General features: G+C 40.0%; 1 protein-coding gene across 1 annotated transcript in view; it reads right to left on the reverse strand.

Annotated features, from left to right (window-relative positions):
* The window catches only part of TMCC1 (transmembrane and coiled-coil domain family 1), a 156040-nt gene that overhangs the window by 23085 nt on the left and 116365 nt on the right, over positions 1-16590 (reverse strand). Inside the window, exon 2 of the mRNA XM_011974203.1 lies at positions 1221-2155. Coding sequence (XP_011829593.1) covers positions 1221-2155 — 935 coding nt within the window. The remainder of the gene's footprint in view (positions 1-1220; positions 2156-16590) is intronic.

The raw sequence follows: 16590 nt of genomic DNA on the forward strand, positions 1-16590 counted from the left end.
TTAGCCAGGATGGTCTGGATCTCCTGACCTTGTGATCCGCCCGTCTCGGCCTCCCAAAGTGCTGGGATTACAGGCTTGAGCCACCGCGCCCGGCCAAAACACTTATTTTTAAAAGGTGAAAGGGATATTAAAAGATTATCTGTTCAACTCCTGATATTACAGTAGAAATACTGAGGATTTCCTCTAGTTAATAATTGGGACAGGGCCAGAACCCAGGTCCTTCAAGGCCTAACTTGACCTGTAGCTCCTGTAAGACTAGTCCTCAATTTGCAGCACTAGGTGGCCTGTCTCTGGCTAACAAAGTTTGGATCTATCCATAGATTATTTTATTTATTTTTTTTGAGACGGAGTTTTGCTCTTGTTGCCCAGGCTGGAGTGCAATGGTGAGATCTCGGCTCACTGCAACCTTCACCTCCCGGGGTTCAAGCGATTCTCCTGCCTCAGTGTCCCGAGTAGCTGGGATTACAGGCATGCACCACCATGATCGGATAATTTTGTATTCTTAGTAGAGATGGGGTTTCTCCATGTTGGTCAGGCGAGAATATTATTTCTCTCTGCATGTGAAGGTAACAAGGAGAAAGGACACATATTCAGAGTATAGCCAAGAGTGGTCTAATAGAATATGTCGTGTAATATGAAACACAAAAACGAGACCAGCTTCTACCTTTAACAGAGACTATGATTCAAAGCACTTAACCCTTTGAGAATTTTCTAACTCCTGTAGAACCATTTCATGTTTAAGTCCACTCTCATTCAAACACTTGTCAATTTATAATAAAGATAACATTCTTATTTGGATTTGTTTCCAGTCTAATCTTTCTATACCAAGTTACTCAGATAAGTGTGTTTAAGGCCAAATACCTATAGAAGTCATTACATTTTACTTGGCTGATATCTTCACAGTTCTAAGAATTATAGATCTTTTGAATTCAATGTAGTACAGTTACAGGCTGCAATGATTGTGTAGTTTTGTTAATTATAAATAAATAGGTGAAATACTTTAGAAAGCTTGGACTTCATTTTAAAGTTCTAAACTGGCGTGAAAGACTGGAGAGTTACAGCAATGCTTCATCAGGAACTCATGTGGATGTCTTATGACATATCAAAAGTGCTCTGGACACTCTAGAGAAAGACAAAGACTTTAAAAAGTCATTTCCCCATATCTAAAGGGAGGGGAACCCTACACAAATAATTTCAGATATTAATTCCACGTGACTTACCTATATCGCTCCTCCTGTAAGGTCTGCATTATTAAGGAATAGTCCCTCTGATAATGTTCCTTAAGAGTCTCAAAGGATTCCTCTAGTCTGGCCTGGGTTTCCCGGATCTCCTGGATCTCATGTAGTAGTGCATCAAATCCTGAGCTCTGCATGTCCAGGGTGTTTGTTTTGGAGCTGGATGCTCCTACAGCGATGCCCCCTGTGGTGCTGTTGGCTCCCACTGAGCCTGAAGTGGCACTAGAACAATCTTCTTCACTACCATATTTTGGGCTAGACTGAAAGTTCGAAATCACTCCCAAAGCCTTCCCCGCATCATCCACTTGCCCTTCCTCTAAAGAGTCCTTCAGGTTGGGGATGTTGTCTGCACTGCCAAATTTGTTCCGAATGAGTGAGGCAATCTCTCTGGGCTTTGAGACTACAGCGCCTGCTGCTGAATGGGTGGCTTGGGAGAAGCTGGAAAACCCACCTTTGACACTATCCACCACACCTTCACTGAAGCCAGTCACCTTTGCTCCCACATCCTTCAGACCCTGGTGCATGTCCCTGAAGACATCCTTTGGCTGCCGGGGGATCCCATTCTGCTCCACCTCTCTGAGCTTCCTGTGGTAGTGCTCAAGTTTCTTTTGCAGCTGGAGGATAGTTTGGGCCGATTTCTGGTTCTTCTTCTCAAAGACCTGCTTGATGCGGGCAGCCTGCTGTTTGTCTGCGCTGTTGGCAAGCTTCAAGTATTCAGCAACGTTGTCGTCCCGGGCTGTTTGTGCAATCTTGATTTGTTCTGTGAGCTTCAGGATCTTCTGCTGCAGGTGAGCAATGGCAGCCTTTGTGCGCTGAGGGTCTGGTGTTCCATCCACAGAGTCTGTGTGGATGCTGCCATCGGTACTGGAGGCCACTGCACTGGACGTTTGGGCAAGGCTACTTACTTCCAACCGTTCGATCTAGTGTAAAAACAAGAGGTAGATGTTAGAAGCCCAAGAGGACTACGTCTCCAAAATCAATGGGCCAAAATGTATTGTAAATGTATCTACTCTCAAATCTCAGTAGATAAACGGACCTATAATTCCCCCTTGTCCTATGCAAGCCCTGTCTCCCTCTTATATAATGTCCTCATACAAGTATACTTTAAGCAAAACAGATATATGAAAAAAGATCTGCACAAGATATAAGCTGGCAGATTCTTCCTTTGCTAGAGGATTTTTCAGTGTTTCTTCACACAATAACACTCCCTTAGTGGGTTTAAAGTATGAAGTAATTCACTTTCTTTACACATAATTTTTATTCAGAAGAACATCTATGTAAAACAAGTTGTATCTCCATTCCAATATAATCATATGAAAACCCTTTTGGTGTTCAGACATCTCTGTAATTCTGATCCACACTTATAGATTATGGTCACCTAAAAATGTTGGCAAGAATAGGTATGTTACTGGCTAGATATAAAAATGCAATTTTTATCACAATGATTTTTATCCAAATTATGTCAAGGGTGATGGATCATTCTATATATTCTAAGGGCACTTAAGTGGCAGCTGGAGATGGTTGGAGGCAAGATGGGAAGGTACTGCTGAAGGTGGCAAAGATGAATGTTACCAAATCAAAGGTGATAACCCTGAGCAAGAAAACTTGAAAACTCAGGGACAGGAACAGTAAGAGTTAAGTTAACAAGTCAGGGACAAAGGTCAGGTCTTTTGGAGCCCAAATTTTGTGACTTTTATTCAGTAAAAGGTTTTTGTTAGGCAAGGGACTCCAAAGCACATATACTTTAACCCTTTCATGTGGGTGAGAATCATTCAAAGGAGTTGAAGAAAAAGACAAGATACTCAGATTTAAAAGCATAAATGTTCAGTCTTCAACATAGTTAGTTAAATCTGGGGAGGTCAAGTTTCTCAAATTCAGGAGAAAAAAATCCTTTAGTAGGTCATCCCTGGGTGTGGCTTGTGGTGGTAAATTTGAGTAGTGCCCAAAGAAGAAGGCTCTAGAAACTGTTCTTGGCCAGGCACAGTGGCTCATGTCTATATTGCCAGCGCTTTGGGAGGCCAAAGGAGAAGGATCACTTGAGGCCAAGCGTTTAAGACCATCCTGGGCAACACAGTGAGACCCCCTCTCTACCCAGTTTTTTTTTTTTTTTTTTTAATTAGACAGGTATGGTGGCACACACCTGTAGTCCCAGCTAGTAGGGAAGCTGAGGTGGGAGGATCACTTGAGCCCAGTAGTTCCAGGCTGCAGTGAGCTATGATCGCACCACTGCACTCCAGTCTGAGTGACAGAGCGAGACCCTGTCTCTAAACATAACAAAACAAAACTGCTCTCTGTTAAGCAGTAACAGAGTAATGAGTAATGAGTAATAAAATAACCTTCTTAGGGTAATAAAAATCCCCAGTACAAGTGCCAAATTACAATCCTTTTCTTGGTTCCCATATTAATCTGTACCAGGTAACAATTTGCTAGAAAGAACTATATACAAGGTTACCTTCTTCCTCATATTTTCATGACAATAATGCAGGAAGTTTGAAATATTTATGAAATGCCAATAATTAACCTAGGGATAACATCTTCTTTTTTTCATCTGGGATGTATTACCTCAGTTTGCCATCTGAGCAGTAGCTATGCTGATCTCTGAGCCATAAAACACATTTAGTTCATTACCGAATTCAATATATTACCACTGATGTGAATAAAAACATTACTTTCTTTCTAGATGAACAAATGAGAAATACTGTGCATTTAAATAAAATCAAAAGAGAACTTAATACTGAAATTAATGACAAAATAACGTTATGCTCCACTAGTTAATAAAAGAGAATATCCGGAATAGTTACTAGCACAATAACTGTTTTGTGTCACTTCTTCCTTCTGCCCAATTCATCTTTTGGTGCATGCTAACAAGCAGTGGAATGGCCAGACACAGCAGAAGGGAGGAGCAGCCAGAGTGCCAGATAACCAAGGTGCCAAGAGTTGCAACAAGGGCTCCTGGAAATCCACTTTATTCAGTGCCCAATGTCTTCTAGGTTGTACAAGGTTCTAATTGTTACATTTTCTTTCTGAATGAGATTTCAGATCCTTGACCTTGATGAGTATTTATGTTTAATAATTAAGCTCAAAATATACCACAATATAAAGGAAAGCAAACATAAGAATGTCACTAGATCCAAGACTCTAAGCTTCTGCATGCTCTAGTTATCCCTCTCTTAGGTTCTCTGATATTAATATGAATATTTACATGCAATCTGTAGACTAAAGAAGTGTAACTATGGCCAGGCACAGTGGCTCACACCTGTAATCTCCGCACTTTGTGAGGCCAAGGTGGGAGGATCGCTTGAGCCCAGGAGTTTGAGAACAGCCTGGGTAACATGGCGAAATCCCATATATACAAAAAATTTAAAAATTAGCTGGGCATGGTGGCACGTGCCTGGAGTCCGAGCTGCTCAGGAGGCTGAGGTGGGAGGATAGCTTGAACCTGGGAGGCAGAGTTTGCAATGAGCCATGATTGTATTTGATTATATCTCTAAAATGGAAAAAAAAAAAAATCTCTACACTAAACTTTCAACATATAGTCACATGCTGCATTATGACATTTCAGTCAATGATGGACTGCATATACGACAGTGGTTCCATAAGACTGTAATACCAGATTTTTGCTGTACCTTTTCTGTTTAGCTATGTTTAGATACACAAGCACCACTGTGGTACACTGCTTACAGTATTCAGTACAGTAACCTGCTGTACAGGTTTGTAACCTAGAAGCAATAGGCTATACCACATAGCCTAGGCGTTATACCATCTAGGTTTATGTAAGCACACTCATTGATGTTCGCACTTTGAGAAAACTCCCTAACTGCATTCCTCAGAATGTATCCCCATGTTTACAAGTGAACACATTTCAGATGTGATTTTATTTCCTTATGTAGTAACTGAAGAGATAAACTAGGCTGTCTATAATCTGACTTCTGTCCTACTTGGGCTGTTTGGAGCCATAGTATGTCCTGGCTCCTATTCAGAATCATCAACATGCCTGCAAGAGTATAGCTGATAGAACCCAAGGTCTTCAGCCTCTAAAAAAAACTAACCCATAGCTTCAGCAGTAAGGTAGTCTAACACTGAAACCATGAATCACTGGACTACTGGAACTCCTCCCAATTCTGGCAGAAACAGTTTTTTTTACAGGAGGGAGAAAATGGGAAATAAGGGGAGGGGAAGAGAGGAGAATGATGGAGAGAAAGAGAGGGAAGAAGAGAGGAAAAAACCAGAGAAGAGGACAAAGAAGAGTGGGGTGCAGAGGGAGAGCAAAGGAGGAAAGAAAGAGAAAGTTACATTGGATTACAGAATCACAGGACGGGGAGGAGAACAGCTGCGATATACTCTGAGTTAGGAACAAAGTCCTTAAAGGGGAAGTCCATGCGCTAGGCATTAATACTTAGCACTTAGCTATGAGTTATGAAGGCACCAACTGAAAAGTGGTTCCCTTTTTCAACAGCCTTTGCTGGCATATTATTAGGCTGTCCATACATAAAATTAGATTTCTCCTCTTTTTTTTTTTTTTTTTTTGAGACAGAGTTTTGCTTTTGTTGCCTAGGCTGGCGTGCAGAGGCGTGACCTCAGCTCACTGCAACCTCTGCCTCCCGGCTTCAAGTGATTCTCCTGTCTCAGTCTCCTGAGTAGATGGGATTACAGGTGCGCGCCACCACACCCGGCTAATTTTTTCATATTTTTAGTAGAAACGGGGTTTCTATTACCATGTTGGCCAGGCTGGTCTCGAACTTCTGACCCTAGGTGATCCGCCCGCCTCCCAAAGTGCTGGGATTACAGGCGTGAGCCACTGTGCCCGCCATAAAATTAGATTTCTAACTCACTCCAGATAGACAATTAAATCCCAAATGTAAAAGGCAAAATTTAAAAACCTTTCAAAGGCAGCATTGGAAAATAAGGAAGGCTTTTCTTAAACATTCAAGGAAAGGCACAAATCCAAAAAATAAGATTATTGAGTCTGGCTCCATATAGTATAGTAGTGAAGCATAGATTCTGGCATAAATGGCTTGGGTTCAAATCTGGCTTTGCTACTAGCAAGTTATGTACACAAGTTAACCTCTGCATCTATTTGTCAACTCTAAAACTGTAAAATGCTAATGCTCACTTTAGAAGACAATTATGAGGATGAAATGGGTCAACAAATATAAAAGGGCTTAGAACAGTACCTGGCACTGAGTAAGTTGCTAGCACTGTTTTTGTATCATGAAGGTGGTTCTTTTAAAAAATTTAAATATTAAGAGATCCTAGAATATATTCCCTTCCAAGATCTTTCTACATTTCAGGCATGAACAAGAGATATGTAAAGAGTCTGAACCAAAGGAATAATGTAATTCAACACTACAATAAAAGTAATATAGTCACCTATGCTAGATATAGTTGGCCTTGTGGCTATACACTTGGCTAGCTAACCTTCCAATTTTAAAAACATTACAGATGTTGTTATCCCTGATTTACAAATGACTTGATTGCCTCCCACCACCAGTTATTACAAGGCAGTATGAAGAAAGCAGCAGCAGTCCCAGCTACTTAACAGGGTGTCTTTTTCTGACCATATCCTGAGGGGCTTTTGTACTCTCCTGTCAGAGTCCAGAGTATCAGTGTAGCAAATACTGCACATTCATAACTCATATTAGAATTTGTAATTAATTTGTATAGAAAAAGGTAAAAATCAGTCAGTTAAATATATTTTGACTATTTATTATATGCAAGGCAATGTGCTAAAAAGCTAAGGATATGGTCAGAAGCCAGAATTCTGATCTGTTGCTGTAACAGACTATACTGCTTTGTCTGCATTGTATCTTTTACTATTAAGAGAGAGTTTGTCAGACTTAAATTTATCTATTAACTGATCTGAATTAGTCGACAGAAAACAACCCAAGAGAAAATCTAAACAGCAACACCTCAAAATACAGATTAATCAGGGCAGAGTGGTGCCATTTAGAGCACAGTATTTAACTCAGCTTTGCTACTTAGCTCTGTCTACTTTCTCTAAGTAGATGAAAGTGTCAGAACACAACAGCACCCAGCTTTGAGAATAATCACGTGTAAAGGCAATGTGGTGGAAAGGGCACTGACAAGAATAAAAAGACCTAGGTTCAAACCTGGCTTTATCACCTTACAAGCTGTGTGGTTTTGGGTCACCTACTTGTTCTCTTTCAATCTTAGTTGTCTCATCTATACAACAGGGTTATCACTTTCTAGAGAGATGTTTTTGAAAAAATGTTAAAGATGTATTAAGTCAGATGATGCATGCCAAACATGGTAAACTAATTAATTACCTTCTTCCATCACTTAACCTGGCCTGTACATTCATTACTCAAAATCCAAATACCTATTTGTAACTAGAAAAAAATTAATAAATTGGCTGGGTGTGGTGGCTCATGCCTGTAATCCCAGCACTTTGGAAGGCCGAGATGGGCAGATCACTTGTGTTCAGGAGTTCGAGACTAGCCTGGGCAACACGGCGAAACCCCGTCTCTTAAAAAAAAAAAAAAAAAAAAAAAAAAAAATTAGCCGGGTGTGGTGATACATGTGTGTAGTTCCAGCTACTCAGGAGGCTGAGGTCGGGGGAAGATTCCTTGAGCCCGGGAGGTCAAGGCTTCAGTGAGCTGAGATTGTGCCACTGCACTCCAGCCTGGGTGACAGGGTCTCCAAAAAAAGAATAGTGACTCAGGCTATAATATTCAAGAATCATTCTCACAAGACTTTAGAATGAAGTATATTATATATGATTAGTCTGAAGTCTGTTAATGTGGGAAAATGTCAAAAATTTTCTATTTTCTGAGCATGTGCTAACCAGGAAAAGGAGAAGGTAACAAAAAAGGTGCTTTTATTACTGAGAATTAAAAAAATACATATTAATATTCATGTGCAGAAAAGCCAATGTGACTATAGAACTGCCATCAATAAGTTCTCCTTTAGAAGTTAATTCCTGCTACAAATACTTCAATGATACAGTGTCATTAAAACAAAGTATTTCTTAGCCTTAGCTTAATTCTATTTATTTCAAGCAATTGTGATAAGATGAAATTCTAAAGTAATGAAGGAATCCAAAATGCTCAATAGGGTCTATGATAATCTGGCTCTCCCCGAGCTGGTTGTCATGACTTGTTAGGAAGCTTGTGAAGAGTAGAGGCTCCAAGGAAGAGCTGTTGGAACGATATACCCCTAATCCCATGTTAGGCCTAATTACTTTTCTTACTCTTAAAAATAATTTATTGGTTGATGAATTCTAAAGGTACACCACTAGCCCGCACTTCCTTTAATACTAGACTCATATATCCAACTACCTACTTAGTATCTCTACTTGCATGTTCAACAGTCAGTTCATTTTTTATTTGTTTTTGAGACAGAGTCTCGCTGTCACCCAGGCTGGGGTGCAGTAGCATGATCTTGGCTCACTGCAACCTCTGCCTCCTGGGTTTAAGCGATTCTCGTGCCTCAGCCTCCCAAATAGCTGGGATTATAGGCGTGTGCCACCACACCTGTCTAATTTTTAGTGGAGGAGGGGTTTTGCCATGTTGGCCAGGCTGGTCTCGAACTCCTGGCCTCAAGTGATCCACCCGCCTTGGACTCCCAAAGTGCTGGGATTACAGGCATGAGCCACCATGTCTGGCCAATTCTTTTTTTTTCTCATATACTGTATATCCAGTTAACAACATTAATAATCATAGTTGCTAATACATATAGTATACTTGCTATGTGCTAAGTACTGTTCTAAATCCTTGGCATGTACATTGTTTAGTTCTGTTTTTTTTTTTTCGTTTTTTTTTTTTTGAGATGGACTCTCACTCTGTCACCCAGGCTGGAGTGCAGTGGCATAATCTCGGCTCACTGCAACCTCCGCCCTCCGAGTTCAAGCAATTCTTCTGCCTCAGCCTCCTGAGTAGCTGGGATTACAGGTGAGGGCCACCACGCCTGGCTTATTTTTTGTATTTTTAGTAGAGACGAGGTTTCACCATCTTGGCCAGGCTGGTCTTGAACTCCTGACCTCACGATCCACTTGCCTCAGCCTCCCAAAGTGCTAGGATTACAGGCGTGAGCCACTGCGCTTGGCCTCATTGTTTAATTCTGCACAGTAACACTATGGGATGGGTATTATTATTTATCCTAATTTCATGGCTAAGAAAACCAAATCATAGGGAATTTAAGTTGTTCGAGATCACAAATTAAAGAAGTGCCAGACTCAATGTTTGAACCCAGATAGTCTAGCTACAGAGTCTGTGTTATTACCCACTATGTATATACCATGTTGTCCCAGCAATGCAACAGTCTCCTATAACTGCAATAATATTTTTATAATTATCTGCAGAGCAGCCAGAGTAGTTGTTTTAAAAAGTTAAGTCAGATCACAACACTCTTTTTATACCTGTGACTTTCCAGTGGCTCTCTATCTCAGTCAGGGTAAAAGCCAAAGTTCTTACAATGGCCGTGATCTACACCTGCACCACCACATCCCATAACCTCCCTGACTTCATCTCTTACTAGTCATCCCTTTACTCCACTGCCACCAGCTACAATGGCCTCCCCTGTTGTTCCTGGAACATGAGAGACAGGTACCCACGTCAGGGCTTTTCACTCAGTGAGTGTTCCTTCTTTCTGGAGTGCTCTTCCCTCAGACAACTGCACGGCTTGCGCCGTAACCTCCTTTAAGTCTTTGTTTCTATGTCACCTTAGCAGGGAGGACTTCTCTGACTGCCTTATTTATTTATTTATTGACGGAGTCTTGCTCTGTCATCCAGGCTGGAGTGCAGTGGCGTGACCTCGGCTCGCTGCAACCTCCGCCTCCAGGGTTTAAGTGATTCTTCTGCCTTAGCCTTCCGAGTAGCTGGGACTACAGGTGCGCACCACCACGCCTGGCTAATTTTTGTATTTTTAGTAGAGATGGGTTTCACCATATTGGCCAGGCTGGTCTTGAACTCCTGACCTTGTGATCTGCCCGCCTCGGCCTCCCAAAGTGCTGGGATTACAGGCATGAGCCACCACGCCCGGCCTGCCTTATTTAAAATTGCAAATTTTGGTTCCACTATGAACTTTCTGTTTTCTTTCTTGACTTCATTTTTCTACATAGAACTTTTTACCTTTTGACATACATTTTTACATTTCGTAAAAAACTAGAATATAAGGCTCATGAAAGTAGATATTTTTGTGTTTTGTCCACTTTTGTTTCTCTAACAACTAAAACTGTGCATGGCACTTAGCAGCTATTCAAATATTTGTTGAATGAATACAATTTCCTATTCTCTTATTGATTCAGAGTATTTTTTGGGTGTGCTATGTTCCACTCTTTCATTAGAATCTGAAGTGTTTCCATTTATTGTATCACCAAGAAATCTTAACAAGCTTATTTATAACTTCTTCATCTGTGTTATAACAGGATCTTACTGCATGAGAGATTGACTTTTAAAAGCTTCCCAAAGTACCTTATCTTCACACATTAAAATCAGACATTTTATAATTTTTTAAAAAGCTTAGAGTTCATTTATAGTCTTGCATGAATTGCCCTAATATACTTTAGTATTCTCCTCGTTTTATTCAAAACATGTGTTAAATGCCCAAAATTATTTTTCTGTGAACTACATGAATATTTCTACTCCTTAGATAGACAGACATTTTCTGAGATTATGAAAGTGGAAGTCTCAATCTGGTTTAAGTGTAAACATGATGATGATAGTAGCAAAGGTAATAGTAGTAACTGAGTGCTTACTATGAACCTGGTACAAATCTAAATGCTTTGCTTACATTAACTTGGTTAATCCTCAAAACAAACCTCGGAGATACATACTATTTTAATCTGCATTTTATAGCTGAAGAAATTGAATCAGGAGAAGTTAGGTGACTTGTCCAAGGTCACATAGCCAATAAGCAGCAGAGTCAGGATTTGAACTCAGAGGACTAGGCTTCAGAGTCCTTGCTATTCATTACATCGCTTGTCATAAGTCATAACCACTACCACTTGAGCAGCAGAATAGGGAGGCATTGATGATTTTTACAAAGTTAGACTCTGGGCCAGGTGTGGTGGCTCATGCCTGTAATCCCAGCATTTTGGAGGCTGAGGCGGGTGAATTATTTGAGGTCAGGAGTTCGAGACTAGCCTGGCCAACATGGTGAAACCCTGTCTCTACTAAAAATACAAAAATTAGCTAGGCATAGTGGTGCTCGTCTATAACCTGAGCTACTTGGGAGACTGAGGCACGAGAATTGCTTGAACCGGGGGGTGGAGGTTGCAGTGAGCTGATGGCGCCACTGCACTCCAGCCTAGGTGATAGAGCAAGACTCTGTCTAAAAAAAAAAAAAAAGTTAGACTCTGAATGGGAATCCCACATATGTGATTGCATCCTTCTTCCTAAAATGTGTTAACTATGTACATGCAAAGTATGAAGCAAGGTGCTATAGGAGATATGATGATGGTAGTGATACAGCACTGTTCAAAAGCAGCATATACGATGGGAGGTGGAGGGAGAAGGTCAAATAATTTGTTTTAATATGTAAAATGTGTATATTATAATATTTATGGCATTTTCCAAACATCTATGGGGATTCAGAAAAAAGAAATACCTGGTTTGAGATGGGGTGACTAAGAAGTTTTATAAAGCAGATGGTATTTTTGCTGCACCTCAAAATGGAATTCTGACAGACTTATAAAAAGGGTCATTTCCAAGAGGGCAGAAAAATTCTACATATTTTATAAAGCAGTAAATAATATAGTTTGGTCAATATTTAGGGAAAGTATAGTAATACTCACGGTTTGAATTTATTTTAATTTAAATAACCTTCCTTTACTATCTAACTTGCTAGGAGTTTATAAAGACTGATAAATAGTCAATTTTTTTTTTTTTTTTTCATTAGGGAACTAACATTACCAGAGCTATGTACTTAGAAGCTTACTCTGGTATCCATGAGTAAATGAAATGGAGTACACAGGTTGCTGGGTATGAGGCCAGGTAGGAAGCTATAATAACCATAAGCGACTAGAACACATTGCCAATAGAAATGAGGAAGAGGGGACCAGGTGCGGTGGCTCACGTCTGTAATCTCAGAACTTTGGGAGGCCGAGATGAGTGGATCACTTGACGTCAGGAGTTCGAGACCAGCCTGGCCAACATGGTAAAACCCCATCTTTACTAAAATTACAAAAATTAGCAGGGCATGGTGGTGCACACCTGTAAACCCAGCTACTTGGGAGGCTGAGGCAGGAGGATCGCTTGAACCTGGGAGATGGAGGGTGTAGTGAGCTGAGATCGTACCACCGCACTCCAGCCTGGGCAACAGAATGAGACTTTGTCTCAAAAAAAAAAAAAAAAAAAAAAAAATTTAAAAAAATGAATAAATAAAGTAAAAATAAAGAAATGAGAAAGGGAGAGGCCAGAAAAGCCCTAGGTGTTGCTACTTTTGGAGGTTCCGTGCACATATAAAACATATAAAATGTCCTCATATTAAATATAATTTTTAACTGAAAACTTAAGTTTTTCTGTTATTTTGCACTGGCTGCCATCCTGATCCTCTGCTCTGCCAGGAACATGGGCCTGCTGTCAAATTATCTGACAAATTATCTGGAAACAACTACCTTATTTTTAGAGATAGGGTCTTGCTATGGATGCCAAGGCTCAAGTGCAGTGGCTATTCATGGGCGTGATCATTGTGCACTGCAGCTTCAAACTCTTGGCCTCAAGCAAGTCTCCCACATCAGCCTCCGGAGTAGCTGGGACTACAGACCCATGCCACCATGTCTGGCTACATATAACTTTATTCTTGATATTTATCATGAAGAAGTAAGAAAATATAAACTACAAATTGTTTTCAAATGAAATACTTGAATAATGTTAAATATAACAATTAAAACTGACAGTTGCATTTTGCAACTGTCATTAAATATTTATTAAGATTTTAAACTTCTCCTGTTTATATTTTAGATAATAGGGTTTCTCTAGGCCCTTAAAGAGCGCAGCCCCCTGCCTCCCTGAGCCTACAGTGCCTGCTGGATATAGCAGTTCTGTGGATTTAACTGTGATACCTTCTCTAAGCTTCAGACTCTGTGCTACATAGATGACTCTCTCTGTCTCTAGGTTTAAATTCTCAATCGCCTAATGGCTATTTCTACATGAATATCCTTCTGTGTTTCCCCTGACAAATCAAAATCTGTCTCAAACTAAGCATTCAATGTCCTCACCTCTCTTTCAAAAATACCTGTATCTTTATAAACCTGTTTTCATCCTTTTTCCAGTAATTAAGAGTAGAAGCATCTTTCTGATCTTTTCCCCTTCTTGACAAAGTTTTTCTTTTTCTTTCTTTCTTTTTTTTTTTTTTGAGACAGAGTTTCGCTCTTGTTGCCCAGACTGGAGTGCAATGGCGCGATCTCGGCTCACTGCAACCTCCACCTCCCGGGTTCAACCGATTGTCCTGCCTCAGACTCCTGAGTAGCTGGGATTACAGGCATGTGCCACCACACACGGCTAATTTTGTATTTTTAGTAGAGACGGGTTTCTCCACGTTGGTCAGGCTGGTCTCGAACTCTGGACCTCGGGTGATCTGCCCGCCTTGGCCTCCCAAAGTGCTGGGATTACAGGCATGAGCCACCATGCCCGGCCCTTGCTAAAGTTTTTAAGCAGCTTCTAAGTTCTACTGTTTTTGCTTTTATAACACTGCATGCCAATCCTCTTCATGCCAACCATAGGTGATTAGAGTATTATCTAAACGGTCTCCTTTTTTTCCATTCTACCTTGTACACCACTGGTCTATGAGTATTCCAAGACTAGATTTGTCTTTTTCTAACTTGCTTTCCCTAGTGTCTAGTACACAGATTTTAACTAAACATCTGTTAAATGAATAGTTAGATTCACATTACATTTCCTCAAATACTGCTGTAAACTGTATTTTTCTAGATCTACCTCTGCTTTGATGAGACTATCAATACCTTTCTAGTGCCTTTCATATTAACATTCCATTATTTTCCTTAAAAGGCAAACTAAGATTATTTTAAGGAAATGGCAAAGGAGGTAAATGATGAAATTAGCAGTAGTGACTTTAGAGAGGCAAGACAGCAGAGTGGAAAGAGTGTAAGTATTAGAGTTAAGCACAGCTGGAACTTGAAGCCTAGTTCTAAAACCTACTTATCCTGGCAATTTAACTAGTGAGTTCATTTTCTCATTTTTTAAACGGAGGATAGCAATACCCCTCTTGCAGGATTGAACTGAGAAAACACACATAAATTCCTTAGTAAATGACTGAAACCTAAAAGTCCCCCAAAGTAGCTACTAATATTAAGTTATAGAGTACTGTTTAGGTTTTTCTGTAAATATTTCTTTGAAGAATTCTATGTTTGTATTAGTCCAAAGCTTTGAGATAAGACCAAAATGACACTGCCTTAAATATACTGAGATGTTATTCTGAGACCTAAAGTAAACAGCAAATCTTTACCTAACAAAACCCCACATATATGTGTATATGTATGTGTTTGTGAATACACACACATACACACGATAGAGGTTTCTAACTACTGGAAAAATGACCAATGACTAGAACACTGTAATTAGCAACTCTGATATGGAAAATAATAGTACTATCCTTGTCCTTGAGGATTTCATTTAAATATCTTCCCAATACTAGAGATGCCATTTCTCCCCTAAATTGCTTATGATCTGTTCCTGGAACAAGCACAAATGAATTTAACTTGATAAAGAAACAGCATAGCCACTTCCAAATCTAGAAGATAGGCCAAATTCACAAAAATCCAGTAACCCCACTTAAGATTTTTCAAGAATGACATTTCGTTTTTGGAAAGGGAAATAAATACATCAGATTGTTATTTACATGATCTGATATCTGAGAAATCCCTTATATGCCATTTTTGGGAAATCGCAAAATTAGCTGGGCATGTTTGGCACCTAACCATATTATCTCATTAATCCAGTGAGGCAGGCACTATTCTAATTTTCGACATGAAAAATCTGGCTCAGAGGCTAACTCAAGCCTTTAATTTCAAATTGTGAGCTCTCTATTGTATAGTACACCCATGTCTCATCTTTGAGAGATTGTAGTTCTAGCATTACTTGGTTACCTGTAACTGAATACAAATTATTTTTCTACATGTTAATAGGTTTTTAATTCTTTATTCTGTTTTTCATAGATTTAGGGGATACAAATGCAGTGTTGTTACATGGATATATTGTACAGAGGTGAGCTCTGGGCTTTTAGTATACCTATCACCTGAGTAGTGAACACTGTGCCCAACAGGTAATTTTCAACCCCCCACTGTCCCCCCACCATCTGCCCTCCTTCCTTTTGGAGTCCCCAGTGTCTATTACTCCCCTGAATAAAAATTATTTTAAGAGAAATTTATTTAAACAGACATGACAGGTTATTCTTACACTCTTGATAAAATCTCAACAGATCAAGTTTCTGTCCATTAAAAAATATAAAATCTTCGGCAAGGGATACTCCAGGGTGTTATCTTTCCTAAAATCTGTACTTAATTTTGAGAACACAGTTGCTTTTTGTACAACAGAATAAAGCAGATACACTGATAAACTTGGTGTAAATGCCTGATGTATATATTGTCTCTAATATCTTAAGAATGTCATTAATTTTTAAAGATCCTGGAAATAAATTAAGGATATCTATGACAAATTGTAAAAAGTTGCTTAAATATGTAAATGGTATGGACTTCAGAGGCTTGTCTAGTTGTTCCAGGTTTTTAAATAGAGGTATCTGTAACTCCTAAAAGGGCTAATAAATCAATAAAACTTGGACTCTAAAAGACTGAGAATCAATGCATACCAGTCTTAAGTGAGATAATAAGAACATTCAGCTATTCAAAGACTTCCGAAAAGGCAAGTGGAATGCTTAAGCCTCTGTGAGGGAATTACTTAAATGGCAAGGATCCAATCTTCATACTTTGTTTATGCATTTCTATACTCTGTTGATGCAGGAGTCGGGGAGAATGGGAGAGACTACGGGCAGTACCATCCCTCCAGGTTGCACTAGGAAATGCCTGGGGGCATTTCTCCTGCAATATAGTCTCAACAATTACCTGATTTTATTTTATTTTATTTTATTATTTTGAGACGGAGTCTTGCTCTATCGCCCAGGCTGGAGTGCAGTGGCCAGATCTCAGCTCACTGCAAGCTCCGCCTCCAGGGTTTACGCCATTCTCCTGCCTCAGTCTCCCGAGTAGCTGGGACTACAGGCGCCCACCACCTCGCCCGGCTAGTTTTTTTTGGTATTTTTTTTAGTAGAGACGGGGTTTCACCGTGTTAACCAGGATGGTCTCGATCTCCTGACCTCGTGATCCGCCCGTCTCAGCCTCCCAAAGTGCTGCTATTACAGGCTTGAGCCACTACGCCCAGCA

This window comes from Mandrillus leucophaeus, unplaced genomic scaffold (assembly GCF_000951045.1).
Source record: "Mandrillus leucophaeus isolate KB7577 unplaced genomic scaffold, Mleu.le_1.0 Scaffold1428, whole genome shotgun sequence".
In the NCBI taxonomy this organism is placed as follows: Eukaryota; Metazoa; Chordata; class Mammalia; order Primates; family Cercopithecidae; genus Mandrillus; species Mandrillus leucophaeus.